Below are 12,352 nucleotides of genomic sequence, written 5' to 3'. Positions count from 1 at the left end.
TTCCCGTGTGACTAAAGAAAGGGTATCCTTTTGCCTTGGGGAGCTGGAAAGAGAGAATTGGCTCCAATTTTATAACTGGAAACAAGAAAAAGAATAGGCCTAAAAAATTAGTTTCTGGGAAACGCTGCCATGAGATGGCATCAGCACCTAGTCCGTTATGCCCAGGGGTGAAGTCAGAACTGAGGTCTATGAATTAAACATTGATTTTCTTTGCTCTTTTTTAGATGTCAGTCCGAGGCTGTGTGGCCAGCTCGGCTGGCTCCAGGCACACTGTAATCTTTGCATTCTTCTTCAGTTACTCAACTGCCAAGGCTGGCGCTGGGACTGCCACTGCCTTTCCACAGAACTTCTAAGTGTTCTGGGTCAGTGACCTATAGGGTGGGTTGCTCACCGTTGAGAAAGTAACACCTGTGGAGGGCAGGGCTCTTCTCCTGTGCTCGCGGATTTAAATGTTGGCCTTGCCAAAACCGGTTTGGCTCAGTGGATAGAGCATCGGCCTGCGGACTGAAGGGTCCCGGGTTCGATTCCGGTCAAGGGCATGTACCTTGGTTGCGGGCACATCCCCAGTGGGGAGTGTGCAGGAGGCAGCTGGTCGATGTTTCTTTCTCATCGATGTTTCTAACTCTCTATCTCTCTCCTTTCCTCTCTGTAAAAACTCAATAAAATATATTAAAAAAAAATATTTTAAATGTTGGCCTGGAGACTCAGTAGGACAAGAAGCTGGGACAAGAAGTGGTTAAGCAGAGATTGGCCCTGACGGGATGAAGTTCAACTCTGCAGATGGCACCCCGAGCCACCACCAACTGGTACAGGTGCCACCCCTGCGGCAGGGGTTTACAGTCTGAGACACAGAACAATTCATCCAGCCCAGCTTCCTTCTGCCAATCCTCGTCCCCGCCCGCCATGGCTAGTCCTCAGCACTGCTCTGGCACTGTCAGCAGTCAAGGGCAGGAGGGCCAGGGCCCCAGCACCTTCCGTGCTAGTGCAGGACAGTGAGGCAGATGGGAAGACAAATGGGACAGCTTCACTCATGATAAGGGCTCTGAAGACCTTGAGAAAATAGTTCCTCAAAAACTATTGTATTACCATCTGACCCAGCAATTCCACTCCTAAGTAGATACCTCAAAGAACTGAAAACAGATGCTCAAACAAAACCGTGTACACACACTCATAACAGCACTAGTAACACTTGCCAAAAGGTGGAAACAACCCAATGTGTCCATCAATGGGTGAAGAACTGGATGAACTTAAGTGGTACATCCATACAATGGAATAATGTTTAGCCATGAAAAGGAATAAAGCTCTGATACCTGCTACAAGATAAACAAACCTTAAAAAGATGATGCTAAGTGTAAGAAATTGGACACAAAGAGCCTCATACTGCATGATTTCTATGAAATATCCAGAATAGGTAGATTCATAGACACGGAAAGCAGATTAGTGGTTGCCAGAGGCTAGGGAACAGAGGCAATGAGGGTTACTGTTGAATGGGTACGGGGTTTTGTTTGGGGCGATAAAAATGTTTAGAAACTAGTAGAGGTGATGGGGGCACAAGATTGTGAATGCACTAAATGGCACTGAATTGCATACTTTCAAACAGGTTATGTGAATTTCATCCCAATTTAAAAAATAAAAACCAGCCGCTACAGAGAGGGACCGCGGTGGGTTGGGGCCCCAGGGAAAGCCCCTGAAGGGGTATCTGAGCAGAGCCCTGAACGCCCCCGAGAAGGAACCAGTCTCAGGGAAGCATGAGGACAGAGGTCCTAAATGGGATGTGCTTGGCCCCTGTGAGGCGCAGACAGAAAGCCGGTGCAGCTGAAATGCTGAGTGGCATTATGCAAAGAGAGCAGAGAGGAGGAGAGGAGAGAGGTGCCGACAGTGGAAAGAGGGCCAAGGGGCCATGGAGAGGGGCTGTGGACAGGAGGTGCTGGGGGATTTTAAGCACTGCCACTGCAGCTAAAAGGCTGGTGGGGCTTGGCTCATGAGAAACAAAGTCATGTCATTAAGTCCCCATCAGTGAGGACCAGTGGTGTCAACCTGCTTAACTGTCCCACTCAAACCCCACAATGCCCTCTGGGCCGTAGAGCCCTTCTATTCAGGTAAGAATTAGGAAGGGTCCAGGAAGGACCCGCAGGAGAGAGACTGTGATGTTCTGCTTACCACTCTGCCACCTGGTGAACACCTGGGAGCAGCTCTTGGCCAGAAGGAGCCCAGGAGTGGGTTGAGGCTGCTCTGGGAGGCCAGGGCCCTGGCCCTCTGACTGGGCTTCTGCTCTGGGTCTACTGGTCCGCTTGGGGTTCATGGAGAGACTGCCCTGGTGGCTCATTTGGAAATTAACTGCCCGCCCCCAACTCCCTCCCAACTGCCCCAATGACAGTTTCTGGCAATCAGCTGACACGGTGGGTCAGTGGGACGGGTCCTTGAAGCACTAACCATGGGGCCTGCACCTCAAAGCCAGACTCCAGAACCAGTCCTGTCTGCCACCCCAATACATCACCACTGTGGGCCAGGCACGCACACATGCCTCTGCCCTTGTGAAGACAACCATTCTGTGGGGCAAGAGCCATCAACATAAAACCAGCTAATAAATAGAAACTGTGATTTCTTCCCAAGCCAAATGGAAGAAGAAAAATATATCAAAGTGGCTAGTTGTCTATTAGCCCTGATTTATATTCTACTTTAATATCTCTTCTAAGGAAATGAGAGGCATAGTTTCATCAAATATAATCACTTATAGCTTCTAAAGGGGAGACAAAGTGCTCTATGACAATTACTTGGGCCTGCAGATAGAACTGGAAGATGTGTCATGACAGTGATGGCTTGTCCAGGAGTCACCTCGAGGCAGGTGGCCAGAGAGAGGACACCACATGGCCTGGGAGTCTGCAATAGCACAGCCTACGGCAAGGGACCCAGCAAAGGGCTGGGCTCACGGGCCACAGCTTCGGAGGCCAATCCGGGCTGTGCTTCTGATGACTCCCTCCAGCCCACTCTTTGGCTTCTGCAAACCTCTGACAAAGGTGAGGGCAGTGAAATTCAGTTGATGTGCATCTGACCCAAATCTACCATCCAGTGTATCGGCCCTCCTGGAACGCACAACTCACTCCCTTTGTGTGATGGAAATTAAGCAGAGGAATCCTCTTACAATCTTATGAAATCTTGGTTTCCTTGTCTAAGTGCCACAGAGTAAACCAGCCAATGTCTAGGGTCCCAGAACGGATTTCCTCATCTTCCGGGTGCTCACACAGGGAGAAGGCATTAGGCGGGAACCGTGCCAAGGTTGTGCTCATTCTTCATTCAACAACTAGTGAACGCAGGCACAGAGCTAGGCGCTGAGCTACAGTGGGGGTAGGACAGATCCGGACCCAATGGCAGTGACATTTTTCATGGGGGAGAAAGACCATAGACAGTGACACAGATATGTCAGCCAGGTAAGGAACTCAGGGTCACAGAGAAAATAAACCAGGCTAATGTGATGGAAAAACCTTTCTGGGGGAGGGTATGATCAGGAACGGCCTCTCTGAGGAGACTGAGGCCTGAGTAATTCGTAGGAGGCAACCACACAGATCTGGAGAAGGATATCCAATGCAAAGGCCCTGAGGCAGGAGAGTAGTGGTTCTCAAAGTGTGGTCTGGGGAACGTTAGGGGCCTCCCAGGGTCAGAACTACTTTCATAAAAATAACAAGACAGCATTTTCCTTTTATTTCCATACTCCCAGGAGTACACAGAGGAGTTTTCCAGAGGCCCCATAAATACATGCATAGGAAGCAGGAGCAGACACGAGAATCTAACTGTCATCTATAAAGCCAGATAAATACTTAAAGCATTTATCGGTTTTAATTTCTAATCTTAAAATACCAATAGATATAATCCATATAAACCAAAGCTCTTGGGATTCCTCAATATCTTTTAAGATTATAAGGGGGTACTGAGGCCGAAATTTTGGCCAGTTCTGACTTAGAGGAGCAGTGGGGATGGTATTTGGGATGGAGGAGCTGCGCCTGAGGGGCCAGCTGGAGCCAACCACATAGTGACCATAGGATCGGAGTGAGAGATCTGGATTTTGTTCTAAGTGCAACTGGAAGCCATTGGAGGGTTGCAGGCAGGGGCTTGGATCTGATTTCTGTTCTAGAAAAATCCCTCTGGCTGAACAGGAAGAAGGGTGAGACCGAAAGCCAGAGATACTGAGGATGCTGTTGCCATGATCTAGGGAGCGATGCTGGTGGTTGGGAGGGGATGAGAAAGCGTGGTATATTCTGTGAGCAGAGGAGGCCAGTGGGTGTGGGAGAGGGAAGAGCAGGATTCAGATGATTCCGAGATGCTGGGCTGACTACTGAGACAGCAGATGGTGAGGAGGGTGGGAGCCAGGGAGAGCGCCCCTCCCTCTCTGAGTCTCAATGGTTTCGACTTGCTCTTGAGGTCACATCTCTAGCCCAGGCTAAGGCAGGAGGGGTGCAAGGCCTCTCTAACCAAAGTCCCAGAGTAGTCGACCTGGAAAGCACATCTGTGAGCATGTCCCTACCCAAGTCCTGAGTGGCACTTCCAGGGGAGAGGCACAGCCAAGGGGTGGATGGCTGCTTTCGAGTAACTACCTTTGATTTGCCAGTTCCCTTGGCCCAACCTCACATCCCAACCCTGGGACCAGCAACAGGATGCTGGGCATTCTAGCTGTGCCAACCCCTCTGCCAGGCAGGCCACTGTAGACCTGGCCACACCCCAGCAGTGGGTGACCCTACAGTAACCCTAGGCTCCAGCAGGGTGGGAGAAGTAAGCAATAAGTCATAGTAAAGCCTGCTGCAAAAAGAGAGATGATTATGCAGATGTTGAAGAATGTGACATTTGCCTCTATTTATTTACTTACACTCCTGTTTCAGAAAGGATGGAGCGGAAATAAGCCCAGGGCATTTTTCCTTAACTCTTTAGAGCCTGAGCTGAAAGAAGCTTCAATGACCCTAAAGAAATGACTTTTTAACTAATATAATGTTATATATCAACTATATCTCAATAAAAAGTTACAAAGTGGTGCTTATAAATTTATAATAACATGACAATTGTGTGTCAAATGAAGAGAGCGAGAAAGGAAGGAAGAAATGATATTTTTAACCAGGCTAATCTATACTTAGTTAACCTAGACTCATGGTCATCACTTATATTTGCGTAGTGATTAGCTCTAAGGAACATGAAGCAACCTGGAGAATGTGTAACAAAGAATCCTTCAGACCCCAGAGCAGGCGGAACCATCTGCTGTTTCACAGCTGAACACAGGCAGTGCTACCATCCGCCTGGTAGCCTAACACTGGTTTTAAGAATGAAAACAGCCCTGGCTTGGGTGGAAGCCTGAACTGGTGCACTTTTCCCAGAACACACGCTGCGACTACATATATCAGAATGAAAAGCCTCCCCTTGGATGGCAGGTCCATTGCTGGGAATTTATCCCACAGACACGTGAGGTTTGCACAATTGCACAGATACCCGAGCAGGTGCAAGGTGACACTCACTGCAAGAGCTCAACGCTGGAGATGACCCAAATGCCATCAATACCAAATATTATAAAAGATTTTTTTGGTTCCTCTGCATCAAAAATGCTAACAGTTAACAAGCACGAAGTTGACTTATATGTGCTAACATGTAACGCTGCCTTATTAAGTAAAATGGCCAGGCAGAATCTCATATATGATATAATCCCGGTGTAAAAACAGACAAGCAAAGACATACATATGACATATAAAGAAACATTTCTGAAAGGATATGTAAAGAAACTGTTAAAAGTTTCTAGGGCCAAGTAGACTTATTTTTCATTTTATCATGTCCTGTTTGGATTTTCAAATATCCTATGCTTACAGTATATATGTTTCCAAAATGAATTAAGCAAATCAAAGAATGAAAACAGAATGATTCATGGGGTGGAAGGGAAACAAGGGCCCTGACTTTGGACGGGTTCTTATGACTGAGTTTTTTCTTAAATCGATAACTGCTTTTGAAAACATTTTTCAACATTTGTGACTGAGGTTTGAAACCCTAAATGTGGGGGGGTTAAGTTGCAGGGGACGTAGGGCCTGTTTTCTGAGGTTTTACAATGAAGAGCAAAGCCATCTTTTGAGGGATGGGGGTACAAAGGGAGTTACTTAAATCAGAAGTGTCAGAACAGAAAGGGGAGGGCCTGCCCTTCTGGAGAAGCAGTTCTTCCTGCTCCACCAAGGCAACCTCGAACTTTCTATTCATGCTTCCTTTTTGGGAGAGGGGAGGGGGGTCAGAGATGAGCTTTGGTGAAAGTGGTTAGAGAGGCTCCCAGAGAGGAGACACTGGCAGCTGCCCATGGCCGGCGGGGCGGGGCCCTCTCCTCAAGCCTCACTTCTCTAGGGGGTTTGCAGCAGGAATCACACACTCTCTCTTTCTAGTCACCCTACAAGGAGAAGGAAATTACTCTCCCACAACCTCATTACTAATCACCTAATTATTTCCAAGAAATTTTCAAGAAACTTCTTTCTTAATTCTGAGAAGTCCTTCCACATCCCCAACAAATCTCTGGAAAACCAAAGCCAGGCGGAAGAGCACCAAAGCAAAAGCCAAGATTTCCTTCTGTGGCTTGTGTTTAATCTTGTGCTACACTTTGATCAATTCTAAGAAATTTAGCTGGTGCTTCCAACTGGCTGGATTTCCAAGAAGGGAGAAGCAGCTTATTCAGGCTCAATAGAGGGAAAGCCCTGGACCCCCAGGAGGGGCACAAGTGGTGGCACTGGTGGGGCCGGCTCACCTGGCACCTTGTCCACGGACGCGAACACAGAGCGCTGCACAGTGGGGTCACTGCTGCCTCGGCGGCACTGGTCGTAGAATCGGAAAGGCAGGTGCTGGGAGGACGAGGAGGAGCCGAGTCCAAATCCCAGAACTTCAGTGGTCGGCTGGATTGGAAGGTCCAGGAGGGCTACATTCAAACAAACCCATGGTCAGGCTCAGTGCATGGGCCGGAAGCCTAGGCGAGGAGACTTTGGGTGGGGCAGTTGTAGCTGGAGTAGCCGGGCCCTGCCAGGCACATCCCTTGGGCGATGCAAGCAGGCAACGGACAGCCTCAAGCTGGGGAAATCAGTGTGACAACCACAGGTCCAGCCTGAACCTCAAAACACAGTTGGCGAGGGGTTCAGGGATGGACGCAGGGCCAGGTCCCACCTAGGTTGCCTGGTTTCCATCCATACAGGCCAAGGCGTAGCCAGAGGTACAGTTTCAGATCCCAAGGTAAATAGGGCCAATGCTGCCCTAAAAGTTCACATATGGGTGCGCATGGGGAAGAATGTGTGAGAGAGAAGATACACGCATGTGTATGTGTGTATTTATGAGTGTGTGCTTCCTCCCTTCCATAAACAAATCTCATGATATAGCAATTTGGAGGGGCTTTTAAAAATCAATTGAAGAAATACCCAAGGCATTAGTTCTCACAGCCACTTTACGGCATAATTCTCAATTTTCAAATGAAATATTTAGCCTTCATGGCAGCTGTGAGAAACTGCTTTACATTAAAAAAAAAAAAAACCCTCTGAAAATAAATCTTAAAAGAAAGGACTGAGTGATTTAAGTCACTTTGCACATTACAAATGCTTCTGTAATGATTTTGCAGGCCAAGTTTCAGCTAAGTGAGAAATAAGATGAGGACTATATGGGATGCAGACCTGCACAAATCAACGAGGCATGTGCAGGAAATAACAATCCACAACGGCCAGAAACCCCGTCCTCTGCATCTTTATTTTTAGGTAAAGAAAGCTCTCTTCCTCCCCCCGGGGCTGGAAAGCCTCCCAGAGACCACACCAGAATGAACATCAACGCTTGAACCGAAAGGCGTTGTGTCTTGAGAAACACTTTATAATTTTAGTAATTGATAGCACACCCTTTCCCCAAGGAAAACACCATGCCTTCCACCTGACGACAGGAACGCCCTCATCTCAGTGCTTTTACAACTAAGCTGGGGCATTCCCAACACCGGGCAGCAGGGGTTCTCCTCACAAATTCTCCACATCCCTGTGAAATGCAAAAGGACTTCTGATTTCAGAACTGGGTCGTGGCCTCTCACTAAGCAGGGCAAACTCTCATGAGAGCTGGGAAGGGATGGGCAATAGAGTAGGAAGTTCTGCGTTTGGGTTCTTCCTGTGTGATGTTGGGCAAGTCACCGAGCCTCAGTTTACTCATCTATAAAATGGGCAGAACACGCCCTTCTAATCTCAAGGGTTGTTTTAAGAATAAAATGTGGTACAGGAATGTTGAAGCGTTTTACTAACGTAAGCTAGAGAATATCCAGGTGCAGGAGTGAGAACAGCTGACCCACTGACGCCTGCCTGTACATTGCCTCTGCCTTGGTCTGGAGAGCTCTCCTTCTCCTCCACAAGGCCCTAGAAACCCTCTAGAAATCAAGTACTTAGGAAATGGGAAATTCTGAGCAGATTCTCCATCCTCTCACCAAAACACAATTAATTCCTGAACTGTATGTGTCCTTTCCTGGAGGAGTTACGGGGGTTCTCGAGGTCAATGTGAGAACCACACTGACAGCCCTGTGGCTGCTTCTGGCCCTGAGGGCTCAGAGGACACTGCACCAGGACCGAGCACTCACCAGCTATCCTCTGCATCTTCATGCGTCTCGCCTGTATGCGGCCCTTGGCCAGGCGCTGCTTGGCGATGATGCAGCGGATGTGGTCCGAGAAGACAAAGGTGGCCTGGAGGATGGGGAAGGGCTTTGAGTGAGGGCTGGAGGCAGGCTTGTGGATGGTGATGTTTAGGGCACGGCTGTCATCTTCCACACCAGTCACCTGCATGTCCTGCAGGAGGAGGAGGTGAAAGAAAATGGTTCATTAGGTTCAGGAGGACGACTGCTCAGAAGCTGTGGGATTCCTGTCTCACCTACAAGCGGCCCTGCCCCCAATTTCAACTTTGCTTTTGCCCTGAAGGAGACCATCAGCCTCCCAAGTCTAAGACATCAAGGAGGGACACAAACCAGGTCAGGCCGAGCAAGAGAAGACAGCGTGGGAAGCACAGAGCGCTCACCAGGAGCAATGCTGGTTGTGGGGGGTACCGTCCATGAGGACTTGAGTCAGCCTCTTCAAGGGAACCCAACAAACTCCAACACTCTTACTTCTAAGAAGCCAGTGATAACAAACCAAAATTTCTATGCCATCTGGCACGATGTTAGATTTACTGACTCATCTACAAACCAATTTCTTCCTGATTTCTCTTAAAAAGGGGGCATCATTAGCACCCATTTGTATGTCTCTGAAGAATTTCTGGTTCCTAAAGGAAAAACTAACTCCGAGAAAGAGGGAGGGTCACTTAGCAGGCATTTGAAGAACACCATGTTTGAAAGCTAGAGAAGGAACTCACACATAGCAAGTGTAATTAAGGATAAATCCAATCTAAAACCTCAGGATGGATTCCGTGTAAAGAATCTGCTTCCCACAAAGGTTTGAGGTGATTTAAGATAAAAGCCTGAGACAGGAGCTAGACAGGAACGCCAGACATGCTATGGGAGGCGGGAAAGTGCTGGAAAAGGCTCATTAAGATGGTTGCTGTCCATAGCATTAAAGCTGGCACGGGCTCTTTGGAAATAATACCTGCATGGAAATGTTGCTGTGGGATTAGATGAGATATTACACATTTAAGACGGAGAGTTTGGCACGCAGTAACGGCCTGACAAATAGTGGCTATTGGAAGACGACCAAAAGAAAAGGTTTATGTGGCTTTCATTGTCTGATGGAGGACATGTATTAATCCTTCGAGGAGAAAAACACTTTCCTAACACTAAATTCTAAAGGAAATTGATCACAAGCCTAGATAAATAAGAAGCACTAAGTCACCTAATGGACAACCACTTACATGGAAGTCTTTTTATAAATAAAAGATTCTTCATATAGTTCTTTCCCACATCACACTTGGCAAAAGACATTTTTTAAATAGAAAGATCTTGCAAAAGAGGAGTTTGGGGAAAAGGGTGCAACTGTATCTTTAAACACACGGATAGTTCTCTTGGAGAGCGGCATGGCACGGCACGCTGCCAGCAGGTCACATTTGTGGAGAGGCGGATGTGGGTCAGCCTGGGCAAAGCCTTGCCAGCAGCCAGGCCTGTCCAACAAGGAAACGACCTGCCTCAGAGCAGGGCAAGCCCCAGGCCTGTCAGAGTGCACTGGACATTCAGGGGCTGGGGTCTGACGGAGATGTGAGCCAGAAGGCTGTTGTCGACTCTTCCGGTTCTACGTTTCATTCAGTGAACCAGCTGGCATTAGTAACCTATCATAGAGACAAACATGGAGGAAACCCAAGCCCCCACTCAGCTTTTGGCAATCTGGAGCCTAGCTCTGCTGGACAGGGGTGGGGAGAAAGGAACTGTTACACACTGCCAGTGTAAACAATCATTTCAGACAAAAATGTGGTGATGTCTATGAGCTTCTTGGAGTCTGCCTAGGGAAGCCCCTGCCCAAGTGCACAAGGAAGGAAGATCAATTCTGTTCATGACAACCCTGTACAGATAAAAAGCTAGAAACAGCCTCAGGGCACTGGTAACCAGGCCTTGGTATCGCCAGGCAGCAATGAAAAGAATGCCAGTAAGTCTGAATTTACTGGCGTGGTTCGTTCTCCAAGACGTATGTTGAGTGAAAAAAAGCAAAGTTTAGACTCCAATCAACGTGACACTATAAAAAATACACATACATACCCCCTCTCAAGTATATGTACACAATTTTAAAAAACATGGAGTTATATTTATATATGCATTTGGCAGAGACCAGATCTGGAAGGATCACTGGTACTGGGAGGAGGGGAGTGTAAGAAGTGGGTTTGGGGCTTGACCTGTATCTGTGAGATATTTTAATTTTTTTCAATGATAGCCTGTTCATGTGGTCCTTATGCCATTAGAAATTAACTGTAAAGATGATACTCGTGTGCGTTTGTACAGTCAATGGAGAAGAGCTTCTGCAGTTCTCAGCTGTTACCTGCAGGAGGCCTGCGAACTTGACCACTCCCCAGCCAAGCCTGGACACGTCGGGCTCCACCAAACTCATCTGGTAAATATCGACAGCCAGGAATCGCTGGACCATGCCGCCATCCTTGGTGATCACCGTGCACGCAATCAGGTCGCTGTTGTCTGGGGGGAGGGAGACAAAGCAGAATGAGGCGCTGTCTGGCTTCCCAGCCTGATGGAGACTCAAGCTGACTCATGCTCTGCTGGGCAGCAGAGTTCAGTGGTCAGAGTCCAGGCTTGAAATCACACACTCCTGGGTCTGAGTCCCTCCTCTGAGTCACACTGGGCAACTTTCTTTACCTGTCTGGGTTTCAGATTCCTCCTTTGAAAATGGGGATAATGTCCATCCGTCTCAGGGCACTGTCTGTGAGGCCTGATATAAAGTACACACAGCAATAGTGCAATGTTTACTACACTTTAGGCGTGCAGACTGCAGCTGAAGAAATAAACCAAAAATCTCGGGAACATTTCAGCGCTTCCTTGCGGACGGACCACTGTGATGGTGTTTGCCTAAATTAAGTGAGGAAGCAAAGGAAGAGTCCCCTGCTCGGTTACAGAACCACCAAGCCCTCAAGTTGGTGTCTGGCCACGAAGAGCTGAGCTCTGCACTAGATGGTGTGTGATCCTGGGCAAGGCTCCTGGCCCCTCTGATGGAAATCATGTCCCCTCTTACGAGATGTTTGGTGCATTAAATGAGAAAAAGCAGGTAAAAAATTTAGAACGGAGTCCTCAGTGTATGCGGGGTCCCTTCTCTCATTTGAAAGTTATCTCCAAATTCGATGTCTAATTTAGTGCCTATTCTGATGACAATGAAATCACCAGGACCATTCAATCTCTGGCCAGCTCGAGTTCCCCCCAATGAATGAATCCTCTGCTACATGTCTAAAAAGAAACAGCCAAACCAGGAAACAACCTAAATGTCCCCAAACAAGGGAACATTTTGAGTATGACTTTTCCCCATCACATGGAAAATTATACACCCATTTAAAAATTATGTTTAACCAAACTGTGAGCAGTGGTTACCTATGGGGAGGGAAGTGAGAACTAGAGGTGTAGGAGTGTGTGTGTGTGATTGGTGGGGGAGGGGAAATATCAATGAAAGAGCTTTAATTTTTGCTCTATACATAACTGTTTTGCTTGAAATTATCTTAAAGTAAGAAAGTATTCAAGATACACATTTGAAATACATATTAAAAATCCAAGTAAAATATCCTCTTTACAAATACTTGCAGTGACACTGGAAAAGACATTAAAATTTTAAATGAAAAAGAGGGTGAAAATATTCTTACTATGATTTTGATATATTAAAAAAAAGATATCCCTACAATTAAATACAAGTGCAGAGAAATATACTAAAATGTTAAA

At 47.3% G+C, this 12,352-nt stretch overlaps 1 protein-coding gene across 5 annotated transcripts in view; it reads right to left on the bottom strand.

Moving 5' to 3' along the window:
- Positions 1-12,352, bottom strand: part of CLEC16A (C-type lectin domain containing 16A) — a 221,380-nt gene that overhangs the window by 48,026 nt on the left and 161,002 nt on the right. For all 5 annotated transcript variants that reach the window (XM_059693162.1, XM_059693163.1, XM_059693164.1 and 2 more), the window contains 3 exons: positions 10,959-11,110; positions 8,591-8,795; positions 6,752-6,919 (listed from right to left, as the gene is read on the bottom strand). In XM_059693162.1, coding sequence (XP_059549145.1) covers positions 6,752-6,919; positions 8,591-8,795; positions 10,959-11,110 — 525 coding nt within the window. The remainder of the gene's footprint in view (positions 1-6,751; positions 6,920-8,590; positions 8,796-10,958; positions 11,111-12,352) is intronic.

The sequence above is a fragment of the Myotis daubentonii genome, chromosome 4 (genome assembly GCF_963259705.1).
Source record: "Myotis daubentonii chromosome 4, mMyoDau2.1, whole genome shotgun sequence".
Lineage (NCBI taxonomy): Eukaryota > Metazoa > Chordata > Mammalia > Chiroptera > Vespertilionidae > Myotis > Myotis daubentonii.
The sequence above is the reverse complement of the archived record's forward strand: the minus strand, read 5'-3'. Positions and strand labels throughout refer to the sequence as shown.